This window comes from Plasmodium knowlesi (assembly GCF_000006355.2).
Source record: "Plasmodium knowlesi strain H genome assembly, chromosome: 11".
Taxonomy (NCBI): Eukaryota; Apicomplexa; class Aconoidasida; order Haemosporida; family Plasmodiidae; genus Plasmodium; species Plasmodium knowlesi.
Window position 1 is genome coordinate 826,612 of NC_011912.2, and position 18,374 is coordinate 844,985.

The 18,374-nt window shown below is 38.6% G+C and overlaps 4 protein-coding genes across 4 annotated transcripts; 2 read left to right on the forward strand and 2 right to left on the reverse strand.

Moving 5' to 3' along the window:
* Positions 1-3,047: 3,047 nt before the first annotated feature.
* PKNH_1118100 (ER lumen protein retaining receptor, putative) lies at positions 3,048-4,029 on the forward strand (the record flags this gene model as incomplete). Its single annotated transcript, XM_002261321.1, has 3 exons — positions 3,048-3,187; positions 3,335-3,513; positions 3,683-4,029. 3 exons carry the CDS (start codon positions 3,048-3,050, stop codon positions 4,027-4,029), a joined length of 666 nt encoding a protein of 221 aa, XP_002261357.1.
* Positions 4,030-5,452: 1,423 nt separating this feature from the next.
* On the reverse strand, positions 5,453-6,424 carry PKNH_1118200 (uncharacterized protein; the record flags this gene model as incomplete). Its single annotated transcript, XM_002261322.1, has 1 exon — positions 5,453-6,424. One exon carries the CDS (start codon positions 6,422-6,424, stop codon positions 5,453-5,455), a length of 972 nt encoding a protein of 323 aa, XP_002261358.1.
* A 1,188-nt stretch (positions 6,425-7,612) lies between these two features.
* PKNH_1118300 (Ran-binding protein, putative) lies at positions 7,613-11,047 on the reverse strand (the record flags this gene model as incomplete). The annotated part of the gene is made up of 1 exon (XM_002261323.1): positions 7,613-11,047. One exon carries the CDS (start codon positions 11,045-11,047, stop codon positions 7,613-7,615), a length of 3,435 nt encoding a protein of 1,144 aa, XP_002261359.1.
* Positions 11,048-12,045: 998 nt separating this feature from the next.
* On the forward strand, positions 12,046-17,779 carry PKNH_1118400 (conserved Plasmodium protein, unknown function; the record flags this gene model as incomplete). Its single annotated transcript, XM_002261324.1, has 2 exons — positions 12,046-12,164; positions 12,436-17,779. The coding sequence occupies 2 exons, from the start codon at positions 12,046-12,048 to the stop codon at positions 17,777-17,779; spliced, it is 5,463 nt and encodes a 1,820-aa protein (XP_002261360.1).
* Between the last annotated feature and the right edge of the window lie 595 nt (positions 17,780-18,374).

Here is an 18,374-nt window from a genome sequence, read left to right on the forward strand (position 1 = left end):
TCATTTGGTTAACATGTTCATTGGAAGATTGTATGAAAAGGCTTATCCGCACGGATGTTCATCTTTTGCGAGTTTTTCCATGTTAATTTCATTCTTCAAAATGTTTTTTTCCCACTAGATTTATAGCAAACTTTTAAACCGTTTATTTTATTTTTTATTTTTTTTTTTTTTGCCTGTGCGCGGGTGGGTGGCGGTTAAATCAGGGGCAGTACATTCCCCCATCCTCTAACTGTGCGCATAACGCAAAGAGGGACATACACAGTCCCACGTTCTTTTAACATTTTGTTCCATTAGTAGGCGCACTTGTTCCATACCACCCTATTGACAATTCCGACCTGCACAACTTATCATGTTTACCGCTCCTCCTCGCCTGTTTCATGAACTGCTAGTTTTTAGCCCCTTCACCCTTTATACCCACACTACTACTTAGATTTTAGGTACCCTGTGCAGGATGGCTCTGCCAGCAGCTGAAACGAAGAACATTTCCAATGACTTGCAGAGTTGTCATGTGAAATGTTTGTGCCCATTTCTTAACTGCCCTTCGGAACATCCAAAAGGTTTGTATGGATCAGTTTACTAGTGAGGGGAGTTCCATTGTGGCAAGAAGCGAATCGTCTAAAGATGATTGTTTTCCTCCATTTTACTACTCCTCCTGAGCCGCACGATAAACGCATATGCGTTAATTGTAAAAATGGGGGGGTGTATATTTTACCAGCAGTAGTGTATAGAACTTTTTTTGTGAAAATAAAAATTGAGAATATCACCCAATGGACTTTTTAAATGTTCCACATGGACGTACCTTCATTTCGCGTCGCTTACTGATGGCCCATTTTGTCATACTAAGTGGAAAATGACAAAATGGTCTATGCGTACCTAACCTATCAGCTATGTAAACAAAAAAAAAAAAAAAAAAAAAAAAAAAGAAATGAACATGTATGCGTCTTCTGAAATTTGTTCTTACGAATGTGTGGCCAAAATGAACGGCAACAAGTTGTGTATGTTTTACATAAGCGCTGCAGATGTTAATTAAACCGTTGTGCCATTTTCTTCCTGTTAAAGGAACATAGGAAAGGTGTATTCCTTTCGCGTGTAAAATCATACACAAGGAGGGGGTGAACAAATAAATCAAAGGCGAGGAGACAGGAAGAACGGGGGAAAAGATAAAAAAAAAAAAAAAAAAAAAAAAAAAAATTAATTTGATTGAAATAGGAATAATTCCATATATATATATTAAACGCACGACTTATTCACAACGTGGTTTTAAAAGAAAAAAGGAACATCTACGTAACCTCTAAATAAATACACGGTATTGTAATTTATCTCCTTTCCGTTTGGCAAAAAAAACGTAATAATATACGTAAAAAAAATGGTAAATTCGAAAATTTATGTATATATACCTTCTTAAATAAGGCGCGTAAAAATATATACGCAGGGGTGACGGCAGCGGCATGGAGAGAGAGCGCATTTATATTTTTTTACGTGTGAATGAAAGGCACGCGCAAGTGGCATATTTAAGCAGAAGATACAGATAAGGAGTGGCAAATCAGAACACATAAATGGTCACTCTGCGCATATGTACATGTTATGACTGTACCGTAGGCAATCCACTAGGCGTGGATTTGTAAGCGCATTAAGGCTACAATATAAATATATTTAAATATGTATATTATAATATGCACAAAATATAATAATACGTATAATCACGTGCGTGAGTTTACGCTTCGAAAGCTATGGTGGGCAAACATTGCTAATTTTCTTCGGCTTTAAGAGAAGAAGAGGCATATTCGAAAAATAACAATTTTTTTTTTATTTCGCCTCATTTCACGTAGTCTTTTTATTGCCTTTTTCTCAATTTATTTTTGTCATTTTTTTTTTTTTTTTTTTTTTTTTTTTTTTTTTTCCATCTTGTTGAGAATTAAAACAAAATTTCCTGCTGCACTGAACAAAATGCGTTTGTAAATTTTACCTTTGTACAAGGTTTCCTTTACTTTTGCGTTGGTAATTTGGATATATAACTTTTGTTTACAATTTTCATATATACATTTTGCCACGCATATATACCCTTGGCGTGATTCTTTCGCGTAAAATTACGTTTCAGTTTACGATTTCATTTACGCTAAGTTGGTCGCACCCTTGCCGCGAGCTATCGAACAGAATTAGCAAACGTGTATGCATGAAGCACTTTTGAAAAAAGAAAGATAATCATACGAGGTTACATAATTGTACGTTAACATATATGTTAAGTGTACACGTCACATAACACATTTGCCTGTGCGACTCATCCCCCCACCCCACCTCCACATAAAAGTAGCAACCTTTTTTCGCATCGACCATAAGAATGATTTAATTTATGTATGCATGAATAACACTCATAACACACTTTCTCATATTACCGCATCCTGTACACAGCCTATTTGCATATAGCGGCCTGTATACTTTAACTGTAACCAACTGTATCCACCTGCGCACTGTGGTGAATATGAAAAGGCACGCATGAGGAAGTAACACGCGCGTGTAAACATGCTTGTGCAGACGAAGAGACTGTATTCATACCAATTCTAGCATCCCAGAGGAGTGCGCATGTGTATATGAAAACATATGTGCAAATGAACATTTTCCTTTTGTCCTTCTTTGCCCCTATAAATACAAAATAAATCTCGCCAATTGAGTGAATATCTGCCTTTTTATCCCGCAGACAGTACACATTCAGTGATCATAGCTTAGGTAAGTGCAAGACCACAAAAGCATGTCAACACAGAATGCGTAAGGGTTCTGTTCTGTTCGGGCCATCTCTCCACCACTCCCCCCTTTTCCTATTTTCCTGTGTGTAATTATCTGTACTCACGATACATACAAATAGGTACACACCTGCCAAATTATATATAATACTTTCTTCTAGGCACCCGCTGCGTTTTTAAATGAAGCGTTGTAAAATTGCATAAAGCAGTCAAGACAGAACACAAACTACGTTGACAAACTTGTCCATATAGAAAGTGAACCAAACCCTAAGAATAAGCCATTTTTTAATAAAACAATTTAATGACAAAATGAATATATTCAGACTGATAGGAGATATTTTACACCTTGTAAGTATGTATATACTTATTATGAAGTTGAAGAAGTCCAAAAATTGTATTGGAATATCATGCCGCATGCAGGAGTTGTATTTGATAGTCTTCTTGTGCAGGTGAAGCAGCCGGATCGTTTGGAGCGACGGAGCGATTGCCCCCATTGTATGGAAAGTCGCAATTGTAGCATCACCATAGGATGGTTCTACCCGCATACCTCCTAGTACCCAAGTGACAATCACCTCTTCCTCCTTTCCTTCTTACAGATACATCGACCTGTTCTTCGTGTTCGTCAGTTTCTACAACACAATTATGAAAATAACCTTCATACTGACTATAGCGTATACGATATATCTAATCAGATTTAAGTTACCAATATCGCAAACTTACAACAGGAAAGTAGACAATTTTAAAAGCGAAAAATATTTGATCCCTCCCTGTATAGGTATGGAAGGAATATTATTCTTCTATAGGCGAAACATAGATGCAAGCAAAATTGTGGAAGCACATAGTTTTTTTTTTTTCCATGTGTGATTTATGTCTTACAAACGTTCCAACTTTTTGCCATCCCCCCCACGAATGAATGTTTATTTTTCCTCCTTCCACCCGTGCAGTTTTAAGCCTTCTAACGTGCAAGACATACAACCTGTACAACATTTTGTGGTCCTTTTCCATTTGGCTTGAAAGTGTTGCAATTCTCCCCCAATTAGTGTTGTTAGAGAAACAGAGAGAAGTGGAAAATATCACCTCCCATTACGTTATCACTATGGGTATGTACAGAGCCTTTTATATATTGAATTGGATCTATAGATATTTCTTTGATGATAAACCATACGTTAACGTTGTTGGTTGGTTAGGGGGCCTTATTCAGACACTTCTGTACATTGACTTTTTCTACTACTTTGCCATGGCGAAATGGTATGGGAAGAAGCTCGTGCTCCCCTTCAACGGAGAAGTTTAACTTGGGAGTGAAGTCGGAACGTTTGGGAGAACTGGCTGTTTGGCCGACTCTCATATTTGAGCTCCCTGGATGAGTCCAATATAAATGCAGTAAAACGGATAAATGAAGCAGGTTTAGCGGTTTGGATTTATGGTCCATGGGTTCAGCTTCCTACCGCATATAAGCATTTTCAACGAATTCACTTTTACATTTACTCCGGCAGGGAGCACACTTTCAATGTGTACCTTCATGCACACCCAGCAGAACCAGTAACGCGTGTATATATAGTGCCTTTGGTGATTATACCAATTTCGTTCATTCTTTGCAGCCACTTGTTTTTTCACACACATACACCCAGAAGAAATATAGCGAAATGAGAAGCATATATTTATACCCCTAATCTACCAATTACCGGTTGCATGTAAAAAATTCATGTGATAAATTTGACGCATATCAAGTGAAGGAAAAAAAAAAAAAAAAAAAAAAAAAGAAAGAAATTAATTTGTCTCATTCTTTTTCGTGTATATGGTTAGAGCACTGCGCGGGGAAGGCATATTCGCATGTGTCAATATATACCTCTGTATAAATGCACAAATGTACAGATGTATATACCATATATGTTCGTGCAGATTTGCCGAACTGACTAGCCAATTGCTTCTTGGCCCATTCGCACCAGCGTACAGGGGTTGTTTATATATATTTATGTAGGTACGCCTGCACCCCTTTCCCATTTGCATGCGCTCCCCCCTTTTTTTTTTTTTTTTTTCTTTTCTTTTTTTTTTTTTAATGATTTTGCGCACCTATGTTTTCTCTCATACCTTAATAATTTTTCATTTTATACCAACTCGCTTCTCTTGTGATAGCTTTTTTTAGTTTAATGTATATGTCCATGTCTACAAGCAAAATAAAGCATGTGTTATCCATACTTGTGTTCCTCTGTTACTCATCCCAATCCCCCATTGCCTTCTAATTTAAATTCATGCCTGTATATGTCTACGTATATATATATGCTTTTTTGTAAGCGTGCATACGTATACGTGTGCGTATACAGCGAATTTTTCTATCTTCCTTTTTCCTCCCCTTATACAACATAACTTAATAAATATATTTATTTCATTTTTTTTTTTTTTTTTTTTTTTATTTTTTACTCCTTTAAGATAATTAAAAAAAAAATCTGTATTATGTTTTACACAAATGTGCACACTGCACGGATGTGGCAATTTTTTTTTTTTTTTTTTTTTTTTTATGAAAATTGTTGGCGTTGGTGTGTGGAGCAGTTGTACAAAAAAAAAAAAAGAGAAAAATGGGGCAGAAGCAAGCAACAGAGTGATGGAGCAACCAAATTGGTGGGTATTCGCTTTTTGCGCAGACATGTCACGATTGCACACCCCCTCGTGGAAGCAGTGGGCATGCGTGTACTTCTCCACGAATTTATCTGTTCACATCAGATAGAGGAAAAGTCCAAATCGGAGACAATCTTGTTGCGCAAAAGTGCCTTTGTAAACCGAGTCTTACAAACAAAACAAGAAATCCTATCCTTATTCGTTTTATCATCCTTCTCAGAACAGTAAATAGCCAAACAACAGGAGCAAATATAAGCAATGTCCACCTGTTTGTTATGGCAAGAGCAAACGGCAATGTTCGTATCGTCATTTAAGTATGTGTTGGAAAAATATTTCCTTGTATTGTTAGAGGGAAGGAACCAGAATATCATGGTCTGCGTGAGGACATCCTCAATATTATCTGTACAATTTACATTAAAAAAAATGGTGGTATCAATATAAAGACCATTTGTAATGTTACAAATTTGTTCTAACAGTTGTATTTTGTAGTTAAGGGAGAAAACATCAATTATGATATTATTCCTTTTGGCATTATATGCTATGTTCATTAATTGTGTGTACTGATTTGTGTAGACATAAGACTGATTCGAGATGTCTAGGAGGAAGATTCTGCCTTTCATATTTTCGTACATATTAACGATTCTGTGGTTGTAGCATAAAGCTACTGCCAATGCTGATGACAAATTACTCTCCATCATTTTTTCTGTTTTATTTTCATTTATAAATTCGATTAGCTTGTTGTACGCTTCCTCACAATAATCCCTTTCGGTCAAATTGTTTTTTGCATAGGACACATAATTTTCGTACAGAATTCTACAACTTCGTAATGATGTAGCTATGATACATATTCTTTCTGCGCTGCTCATTAGGCAATAGAAGCGTACGAAGTGAAATGTAGACTTTAGAAACTCCGGAAGCCCTAAGGTTTTTACGTTATTCTTGTCGAACTTAATTTTCAGTCCTTCACACCATATCATGAAATTTACATCCACCACCAAGATCAGGTGGTTTCTCCCCATCCGTTCCTCGTTTGCCGGGGGTCCCTTCCCCCCGATGTCTTCACTCTTGTGCATGGTTCAAGGTACAGCTGTGATGGTGCAAAGATGTGATGGTGTGAAACCGTTTAGGTGTATCTCTCTTCGACGGCTACAAAACTGGACTCACCAATTGAGGGGCAACCCCCCCTGTGTCCCGTTGATTCCAAAAGGCGACTTTGCAACTTGGGCACTCTTACACCCAGGCAGTTACCAAATTCGGCATCAAAATGGCACGACCTGCGCAAAACGAGAGAATCGCCGAAAAGGAAAACTTTCTTACAATTTTTCCATACCGTTTAAAACGCCTGAAAATGAGTCACGGAACCACGCATGCAGGCCGGAACCCACAGTGGAGCGGAATGATACCTACGTATCACATCATTCGGCCAGTAGTGATGTACTCATAGTGGAAGAGCAAGAAGAGATGAAGTGGCTCTCTTTCGCTAGCCAGAGGGGAAAAAAAATTTTCATCACCTCTTGTCAAAGCGTAATTTAAAGGAAAAAAAAAAAAAAAAAAAAAAAAAAAAAATACAAAAAAGTTGCCTCACAGTGTGAATCACTGAACCGTCCCCTGCATTCGTAAAGGTCAATGCACGCGCCCGGAAATTGGAATCTGCCAAATAAGGGGGGGGGAGTATATAGTATCCATTCATAAGAGATCGGTGAATACCAACCTTGTGAAAGTTTTACTCTCGACGTTGATTTATTTGAAGTAGGGTAGCAGCCCGAATCCACTACTTTATCTTTTTATTTAATATGCCCCTCATTTTTTGCCCCATTTTTGTGAGGCACCCAAAACAGGTGTGCCTAAAAAGAATCCAAACCAGTAATAAAAAAAAAAAAAAAAAAAAAAAAAAAAAGTAAAACAGACGAGTGAAAGAAAGTTGGTGAGCCACATGATACATGTGAACAAGCTTAGATACACTTGTCGTGACGGAGGAAATATTGCGAATGCAGAGGTAGGGCAAAAAAAAAATATGGCGCTGTAATGTGTGGGGGAGATAAATTTTACATCCATTTGTGTATACACGTACACACGCGCTCTGCGCAACGTTGTAAATTTTTCCGTTTCTTTAAAAAAAAAAAAAATACTTCAAGAGTGTAACAAATTGAACAAGGAATTTTCATACAAATGCAAACGTGAGCATGAAAAGACCTCCAAAAAGAGGGGGGGCCACTTTTTCCTCTGAATATTCTCGACATGTTCTCCATCCGTGGGGCACCCTAACTAGCACTCATAACATTCATTACAAGCTCGTAGTTCCTCCTATGCAAAGAGGACATATCAATATGCTTCTGCAAGTGATGGGCATTTTCAAACTTGCGCAGGCAAATAAAACAAATGTTCAAATCGTTGGCGCTGTTGGAGGAGTGCTCATTTCTCCCTTCTACTTTCACTGCTTCGGAATTAGGTACTCTATTCGGTTCATTCAAATTGTTGGCATTATTATTGTGTTCCTTCGTGGTGCCAGCCCACTGCCCTCTATTCTGTACTTTGGCAAGACTCTCAATCAAGGAATTCTTCGTCTTGTAGGATGGTTTATGGTAATTACTACCACCTTCCATGGTTGTGCTGGTGATTCCAGTGGGCCCCTTATTCAGCTGGCTACCCTTGTTATATGCTATGTTGTTAGGGTGTCCTTTTTTTTGCAACTCTTCCTTGTCAGAAAGGTCGTCGTTATCTTCATCAGCCGAATCGGTAGCGAAATGCTTCTTAATTATTTCTTTACTTTTTTTTTCCAAATTAGTTGAGCTCCCTTCGTTCAAGTTCATTTGTTCAATGTTCTTTTTAGAAGCCAGGGCTATCATCTTGGCTCTTTCCACTAGACTGGATATTTTATCTAGGGCTGAACTTTTCGAGGTTTCTTCATTAGGGTGCAAATTTGGATCATTGACCTTCCCACCATCCCCGCTTGCGCTAGACATAGGGTTCACAGCGCCCATGTGTTCGTTACCACCAGTCTGGTTAGCCCAGTTATTAGTCACACCGCTCCCCCCACAGATGGGGTTATTTTCTTGCCCGGTGATTTCACCACTGTCCACTGCCGGGAGGAGGTGTTCCCTAGGAATGTCCTCCTTGCGTCTCTCCTGATTCTGTTCCCCACTGTCTGAAGTCACCATCGTAGCTGATGTATGTATCGCCACTGCGCTTTGATCACCTCCTCGATGATCAACATTTACCTGTGGCTCATTCTCCATGTACATCCTGACGAGGCACTTAATCTTATCATTCCACATGTAGTACCCCTTCGAAAGAGACATATAAAAATTCGTCTTGTTGTCAAAATATATTTGAAAAACGGGGTGGTAATAATACTGAGTATTGTAATCAAAAAAAAATTCACTGAGTGCTGGCTTTTCCTTCTTAAGTATAAAAACTTGAGAGGACCAATGAAGGAAAAAGGTGTAGTTACTTATGCTCATCATATTTACAACGGTCTCCATGTAGCTAACAAAAAAATTAAAATGCGGAATATAATTTTTCATAAGTACAGTTGCTGCGGTTTTGTTAATGTTCAATTTTGCCAAATTGATGGAATGGAAAAAATATTCCTTTCCCTTTTTGTATACATAATCCAACTTAAAAAAATTATTTTTATAATTGATGTAGAAATTTCCTTCCAGTTCGTTCATCATTTGCTCTGCGTAACTTGCTCTCTCAAATTCCACGAAACAAAAGCCTTTCCTTTTATTTGAACTCCTTACATCATTAAACAGGTACAGATAATTGACATGTCTATTTTCGAAAACTTCGTTCATAAACTTTAAAATGTCTTTATTGGGGATGCTTCCATCTATGTCTTTCAATATCAGCATGTTCGTCTTTTCAATATCTTCCAGGATTTCCTTTACGGAACTTTCGAAATTTTCCGTTGAATTTTCTTCCATTTGGTGCAAGGGGGGGGAGTTCACCGCATATATCCCTGCGGCTGCTACAGTTGCGCTAGCTAATCCGACTGATGTGACAGTTTCAACTGTGGGATTGGCTTCTTGTTGTGTGAAGTCTGCCTCCGAATTAGATACACCGCCATTCCCCCCAAGGGGAGCGTTATTTCCAGAATGGCCAAAACCCCCTTGCTCCACGTTGGGAATACCGTTAAATACAGTATTCCCTCCGTAGGGCCCTCCATCCTGTGGAGCAGGAGCGCCCATCATGGACCCATTCTTCATAAACACATTAGAAGGTATCTTGGTCTCACTCTCCAGCAATTTCGCATCATTAGTTTTTGTTTCTTTGCAAAAGAAACAAGCCGTTCTACGTGAAAAGTTGAGAAAGTTACAATAAGAGCAATACCAATCATAGAATTTTTTTTGCGCTTGTTTATCTTCCACTATTTTATTCATTTTTTTTTTCAACTTGAATAGGGGAAATATATACGATGTGTTTTTTCCAATTTCGATACAACATTTATTCTTCTCATACAGAGAAAACAATTTTGCGGATGCTTCATTGGATGGGAACTCAACGATGCAACATCGATCATCATTAACTTCATTATTCATTTGTGTGTTTAATATACTTAACTGGATATTGTTAAAGTACGAGTTATTTTTTATAAACTCCAACCCCTCCCTAACGAATAATTCGTCCTTCATACAAAAGAACGATAACCTATTTATGTATATGTTCACTGGCAGAGAGAATGCATTACTGATGGCTGTATTCCTCATCATCTCGTCTATTTCATCTTCTGTTATGCTTTCTCCTAACTTGTAAATAAAAATAAAATTAGACAATTCTATGTTGCTCTTCATTTCCAGTACATCATTTACATTGTTGATTTTTCTCGTTGTGTGTCCCTCACGGGTGTAACCACTGTGCGTGTAACCTCCATGGGGGTATCCACCGCGGGAGTAACTCCCCTTTGTGAATTCGCCTTGGTCATCCGAGCTTTCCCCCACCTTGTATTTCTTGTTCCCGTAAGAACGGTATTTATCATTCTCATTATCCGACCCGGACCCATATTCACTCTGGCTATCCTCCACGCTGCTATTAGTGTAGGATCTCCTTCTTTCGCTCCCTTTATATCTGGAAAATGAATTGTGTTCGCTTCTTCTGTGGTCATCTCTATGACCATCTCTATGACCATCTCTATGACCATCCCTGTGACCATCCCTGTGGCCATCCCGCCGATCATCCCTTTGACCATCTCTCCCGTAGCTGCGATGGTTAGCCCAGTTCTTCCTGCTATCCTTCTCCCCGTCATCTGCACCCCCCGTTGCTCTGCTACTGTTGTGTTTCTCATAAAGATCAGAGTCGCCTCTTCCCCCATATCCCCTTTCAGGGCTCAGTCGGCTGTTCCTCCTCTCTCCGTACTTCCTCTTCCCCCTCTTGGGGTCGTACGCGTGCCGGTCTTCATCGTATTTGTCGTAAGGTCGATCTGTTCTGTCTCCCCTCTCGCCATGCCTCGACTCGTGCTTCTCACCATAACCCCTATCCTTGTACCGGTTGTGGTGCTCCTTCATGGCAAAATTATCCTCATGGGTATTTCTGTTCCTGTCGTGATAATCCCAGGTTTCGTCCCTTTCCTTGTCATGCCCCTCCCATCCTCCACTACCATCACCTCCTCGGGTGTAAAATTTCCCTTTGCCCTTCTCCCCCCCGTGGTAGTATTCATCGGCATGGTCATCTCTATAACTCCTATTCTTCGACGCCATTTTTCCTCAGGAGAATATTCGTTCGGATTTTTTCTCCTCCCCTCCCCTGTGGTTTATTCTTCCTCGTTAAAGTCAGATAATAGCGGGTTGCCGTTACCTCTTTACCGCGCTACCCCCCCCCCTATGTCGCTTCGTTTAATATCAAATTCGTTTCACGTTGCCCCCTATGGGTGGGCGTATCATCACGCATCCTTGCGCAATCTCTTGATTAGTCTTACGGAAGAGAAAAAAAAAAAAAAAAAAAAAAAAAAAAAACGTAAAAGCGACATCTCTTGCGATACGTCACCTTCCCTGTTCACCTTTTTATTTGGCGCTAAAATAGGGGCACTGTCCGTGTTCCGCCCACTGGCACATCCATAAAGGAAAACTTCTGGATCCGTAATTAATTTTCTAAGTGCCCCATGTTTTAACAACTATGCAGGGATAAATACAGTTTACTCATGAAATAAAAAAAAATAATAATAAATAAAAAAAAAAAAAAAAAAAAAAAAAAAAAATCCCCTAAGGGAATCCATTAAACAGGGAATACATGTGTTATTTTTATTTTATTTATTTTTTTTTTGTTAGTTATTTTCCCTTACATATTGAGAGGAACCTTTCAGTCGCTCGTTTGCACGAAGGTTCACCGTTTGGGGCATACGAACTTCTGCTTGTGAAGGGCCCACTAACGTGTTGTGCTTGCGTTTATCATCCCCCTGTCATCATGTCATAATGCTCGGGAAAATATGAGTGAGTACACAAAATGAACTCCACGATTAGCGCCAAGAGGAGTGTGCTCCTGTTCCGTTACCCAACAAGCGAAAAGCGAATTTGCTGACCACGGTGTACAGGCCCATACGCTTTACGCATGTATAAATAGACGCGTGTATGTATTGGCGCATATAGGAACCCCCCCCCCTTCTTGCGATCGCTGAGAACGCAAGGCAGAAGATGCCTCCTGCGGAGGAACAGGACAAACACGCCAACCCTTCCGTGAGATTCCTTAAAGAGTCAACATAATGGATTTATTTACCATTCTTTTTGTTTTGTTAATTTTATTTTTCATATTTGATTATAATTTTTGCTCAAAGGGGTTGGTCTTTTCGATTGGAAAAAAATCTCTGCGGATTCTCAAGGGGTAAGAAAAGGAGGAGATCACCTCGCTGTTGTTCATCATTTTGGTGTACTAACCACCTCGTGCAATACGCCAAAAAAAAAAAAAAAAAAAAAAAAAAAAATCTACCCATCGGAAGGAGAAGTGCAACATGAAATATTCCCGCTCGTGTCTTTTTACGTGCGATCTGCAAAATGAAGTGAATCAACTTACACCCAATTCCCTTCCACAAAATAATTCCCTTCCACAAAATAATTCCCTTCCACAAAATAATTCCCTTCCACCCTATTATCAGGTGCAGTAGTCTGGAGCGAGTTTACCGGAGCCCGCTTTACCTCATCCACCCAGTGCTGCAACAGCTATTTGTGCACGTTTTCTACATTTACCTGGAAAAAAAAAAGGCATACGTAAATCACCTCTTATGGGAAAAAACAGAAGAAAGGAAGCAGAAAAAAAAAAATAGCAATCAAGGTAAAGCAAAATGGAAAAGAACACTAATAAACATACCTCAGTTCATAGGAAGTATTTTTATCCAAATAAAAAAATGGATGCAAAATATATTGTGGCAATTCTTCTTCTTCTTCATTGAATATACAAGAGTATATGAAAATATTTGCCTCAAATCAAATATCAACACACGGGAAGTTCTCAGCAACAACAACTTTGGCGTTGTAATTGTAGACTACTACCTTCCAAATTGTACTGTTAAAAAAAAAAAAAAAAAAAATTGTGAAAATTCGAAAAAGAGTAGCTACGAAATTGATTTGTACGACTTGGTAAATATAAAACAGGAGAAAAAAATTAAACTTATTTTAATTGATCAGAAATGGAAAAATGCGCTGAATATAGGAACCACACATGATCCGCATGTCCAGTTTCTGTACCTCCAAGATACCGTCCTCATTCAGTATTTCCAGTTTGCTTGCATATTTAAGGAGGAATTCTTGAAGAACTCTAGTGAACCCCATGTGGATGGAAACGACCCATCCCAGGAAGTGGAAGAAAAAAATTATGTTCAGGAAAACATTACAAAAGTATACCATGGGAAATGTTCTACACAGAGGGAAGATATCGCTCTGGCGGAAGAAGTGCCAATGGAGGAAAAATCCACCAAAGGAAGGAGAAGCCATATTCAGGGAGAAGAATTTAACACATTTGATGAACGAAATGAACATCAGAGCTCCCTCTCAGGGAAATCATCTACTGTACAAGAATGTGTAGATGTACAAACAGGTAGAAAGCAGAATGGAGTGAAGGTAGGTTCAGAAATTTTCTCATCCGAACAAAAAAACAATTTTGATGTAGACGGAAACGGAGAGAACGCCATGGAAGATAAAATAAGAACCCACATGAATAAATGGAAATACAAAAATGTGAAAGGAATAATTGTAATTGTGCCTGAAATATTTTACAATTATATAAACGTAGAAGAAGTAAAGAATTGCGCCCCCCTATATTACGTGCTTTCGAAAGATGTCAAAATAGACTCCTTTACGGTAATAGCCAAATTGCTTGGATATATTTGTGTGCATGTTCATATTAATATAAATTTTGGATTGTCCATTCCGTTCATTTTTAGCAACAAAAATTCCAACATACTGAATATTACCAATGTGGAAAGTAGAAATGGTACCTCCATTGGGGGGAAACTAAGCGGAAATGTAGACCATCAGTACCTCCATAACTGTGCCCACAGAAGCAGTGCAATGCAACCTCAATCAGTTGTTTCATCTTACAAGGAAGATCAGGACAGAGATCTCCCTTTGTGTGAGAATTTCCTCCATGATGAACAGAGGCGCGTTCCCGAAGAAAACAACAAGGTTGCTAATCGACTCTCCGACGAAGTGGACAATAGTAATAGAAAGAAAACTTCATATGATCATGTCAATACTAGCGAGACATTAAAAAATTGTGCAAATGGAAAAACGAAGAAGGATACCGAGGAGGTACAGTTGGGGGAAGGAATAAAGGCTGAGTTCAACGCGCCGCTTTTCTCATGCCCATTCTCCTTCTATAGTGACAACTACAACGATTTGAATATTGCCATGAGTCATTTTAAATCTATTTTTAAAAATCACAATTTCGTTTTCCTCGGCTTCAATGATGGTACAAATATTCTGCTAAATTATTTTTTGGAAAAAATTTACAAAAAAAAAAAAAACAAAACACCAGGTGATAGTAGCAAAACTCCCCATTTCAATTTGCACAGTGCCAGTCCATACAAATCCCCTCTACTAAATTACAAAGCGAAGGGGAATGTCGACCTGAAATTTGACCCATCAAATAATCACAGTAAGGAAAAAAAAAAAAACAGTTCGAAAATTGGACAGGCAAATAAAAGCGAAGAAGAAGGCGAAGTGATAAATCAACAGAGTTATAAAAATAATATTATGAATATTTTTTTTAAAGAAAAAAAAAAATCCGAAAGTGAACACACAAATGGGAAAAACTGCTTTAAAGAAATAAAAAAATGGCACATTGAAAATTTGATATCTGACATGAAAATACGAAAGGGTGAAAATTCCATCTTACAACATGATCATGTGAAGGACGAACAGGGGGAACAGGCCTCTTCCAGTACCAGGAAGGTTATGGAGGAAAACCCGAAGCAGTCATATGGATTCTCTCACAAAATGGAAAACCTGCCTGCGTTACGAACACATGGGGTGGATGACAAGGTGGATAATCACCCAGTGGGACCTAACCATCACGATGTGGAGAATAACCGATTGATGGAAGGGCACGGGGCAGAAGGAAAAGGAGAAGAACAATACGAAGCTGAGCAGGACTACTCCGATTATACAGATTGCCATCAAGAAGAGGGAGAGGATAAATCCGATGACAGATACACACAAGAAGGAAATATTGGTCTCAACAATGACTCGGAAATTTTTTCAAAAAAAAAAAAAAAGAAAAAACATATGGAAAAGATAAAAAATATGAAAGAAAAATGGAAAAAGAAAAAAATAGAGTCATTTATGAATATATCTAAATTAAACTTTTTTAACAAAGGTAAAGACATTTGGGGAAAGAGCGACTTCGTCAAGGAGAGCGAATTTAACGCAGTTACTGAGATGGAGGGAGACAAGAATTTGTATGCTGACATGTTAAAATATAACATTAAAGGTGACAGAAACGGAAGCGATGAACACAGCTATAAGGACGGCAATCCCCATTGCAATAGTAAGGACAGTGACCAACGAGCGAACCCTCATTTGGCCCATTTTGCTACAGGTGAGGAAGAAGACCTGGTTGGCCATGATCCCACCATTTCTCTCGGCACAGTGCGTGGTGAAAGACTTCATAAGGAAGGGGGGGAAATGGGATCTGGACAATATGATGAAAGCGGAGGAGAAGACAAGGAAAACCGTAATGTTCACCACAATGGAGATCACGATCGAGGTGATGTCCACTCTCGAAACGACGAAGAGGGGCCCAAACCAATCGAAGCTCCACTCCCCGACTTTGACACAAGTTCGATGAAAAAAAAAAAAAAAAAAATGATAAAAATAAACGTACTTGACAAATTTCGAAATAGAGAAACGAAGATAATGAAGGAGGGACGGCAGGTGGAGGACGCATCAGGAATTTCGCAAAAATTTAGGTACAGCTTTTTCCGAATAAAAAATAAAATCACAAGTAATTTCAAAAACCCCGAATGTAAGAAAACACAGCATGAAAAAAATATAATGGACAGAGATCAAATGATGATAAACTCGTTTATTAAAAATAAAAATGTACTACTTGCAGAAGAAGAAAGTAATTATTCCGATACCTCTACATGTGATGAATATGGAAAGAAACACACAAAAGAAATATGCCTTTTAATCAATTTTTCCTACAATAATATGTTTGATATATTTAATTATCCAGATGATTTTAATGAAACGCAGAAAAAAAAATTTTCCCTCATTCATACAATTTTCTATTCTATACATATTTTTTTGAAATCCTTTTCAACCCTCATTAAGCAGAGATACTTCTTCTCCTGCACGAGCGAGTTAACGAAGTTTTTCAAGGCATCTTTATTTCACCGTGTCAGTTTTGACACACCAAATAGGAGAATTCCCCAGGGGCGAGGACGTAGCTTGGGGGGTACATTGCTTTTTGGACTCCCCACCAATAGGAAGGAGACAGAACAACCGATAAAAGTTGTTAATAATGGGGGGCATGTGCAATGTCCATTAAGTAGACATTGCGTTCCAGATCTCTCGCTTAACAATGAACAAATTCCTTTGGATGGAATTCCAAATGTTCCGCATTTCTCAAATTACCCCATTAAAACAACTAATGATGACGAAAATTGCTCCTCTCTCAGTTTTATTAAAAAAGATCCTAATCAGAATTACAAAAATGAAACTCAGTACAATGTCATCGGTAAGAAGGGAATTTTCCTGAACATTGGTGAAAACACAGGAAGCAGTAAGGATGAAAGTATTAACGTCAAGCGTATAAGTGGCAATGAATCCATTCTGAAGGACATGAATGATGAACATCTCGATATGGGTTGCACACACTTAACGAATGATGAAGATAACCATCTGTTTAGCACCACGAACAAGAGTAGAGAAAGCGCAACAAATCAGAGTTTTTTCAGGGGGAGTCATTTCTTCTGGCAGAATCATCACGATGGTAGCTATTTGGGAGATCAGTCCATCAGCTCACGTGTACCCATTTTGAGTGGTAACGGCGAGGTGGAACGCTCTTCCAAACAGCGTGAATCCTGCTTCCATAGGAACTTCTTCGAAGTAGACATGTCTTTGTTGTGTGGAGATCGCCAAGGGGGATTCAAATTCCCACACGATTGTGAATTCGCAAATGGGGTTTCCCCCAATGGGGGCGTACCACGTAAGGACGCACCCAATTACGACTGCTTCATTCCCCTGGAGGGCCGAACGAACGAGGGTGTCTCTCCGAACGGGGAGGCACTCTTGAAGGACGAACGCAGTGGCCAACAGAAAGAGGTGAATAAAATATACGGAGGAAGATCCCCACGTGACGAATCGTTCGAAAACGCAATGAAAGCATATTTTAATGCAAAGGCTATCTACGACAAGTGGAAAATTTATTTTGAAGAAAATAACTTCCAAGGCAATGCTCAAGAAAAATTTTTGTTTAACCTTTCCTTCATTTATAACGTGTACAATTACCTAGTATGGATATATATATGTACGTATTTTAATGAAGAAAGCTATTTCAACTTCTGCGAAAATCAGAAATTTTACCAATTTATGAAAAAAATAAATATCCTTAATGAGAAAAAAGAGTTTAAGCGGAACAGCAGTTTTGTGTCTACCAGTGACATGTCCATCATAATTCCCCATTTTTTTTATCCAAAGGATTACAAATTGTTAAAGGTTTTTTTGTACATGCTGCAAGATTCAGCTAATCAATTTATTTCGAAAAATATTCAGTATTTTCAATTTCCCCTCGTTTTTATTTTCTCCTCAGATTCCAGAAATTTCCATTTCACTCATTTTGACATTATAAAAATTTCAAAAAATAATAACCTCATTTATTTGTTGTACAAGAGGGGCAATGAGGGGTTGTTTTTGTCTGGCTTCCGGCCGTACATATGGATACACAAAGTGTTGTTCGATTTTGTGGAGTCCCTGTTCTTATCGACTTTTGACGATTAGTGAGGGAGGGAAAGCGACACTTTTTTTTTTTTTTTTAACCCATCCTCTATTCTCATCAAATTTTTGAATACAAATTTTGTATGTTTGCCCAAATTCCTTTTCGGAGTGAATTGCTTTGTATTCCATTTTTTTAGTTGATGTCGTGATGGGGGTACCACACCAGCACCCCCCGTTCGTCATGCAATGATCATTTTTTTTTTTTTTTTTTGTCATTTTGTAAACCAAACAAATGTGTTTTTTTTTTTCCTTTTTCCATTTGTGTACTCTTTCGACACCGCAGCAAACATCGCTCAGCTCTATCCCCGCAGTTAGAGGGTGCAAAACCGATTCGAGCCACCTTATCGACATGTACTAAATACGCGTGCGCGTGTCTTCTCATTTTAAATTGTATTGATGAACAGGCGCAACTGCGGGGCATCCGTATGTACGTATGCACTTACGCTTCGGTTAAAAATTGGGGCAAAATTGGCAAGGCGGAAAGAAAAAGAAAAACACACACACAGGGAGGGGGGATATACACACGGGCACACACACACACACAGGCCCGGTAAACCGATTTAACAATTTATCGATGGGAAAAGAACAAAAAGGTTGC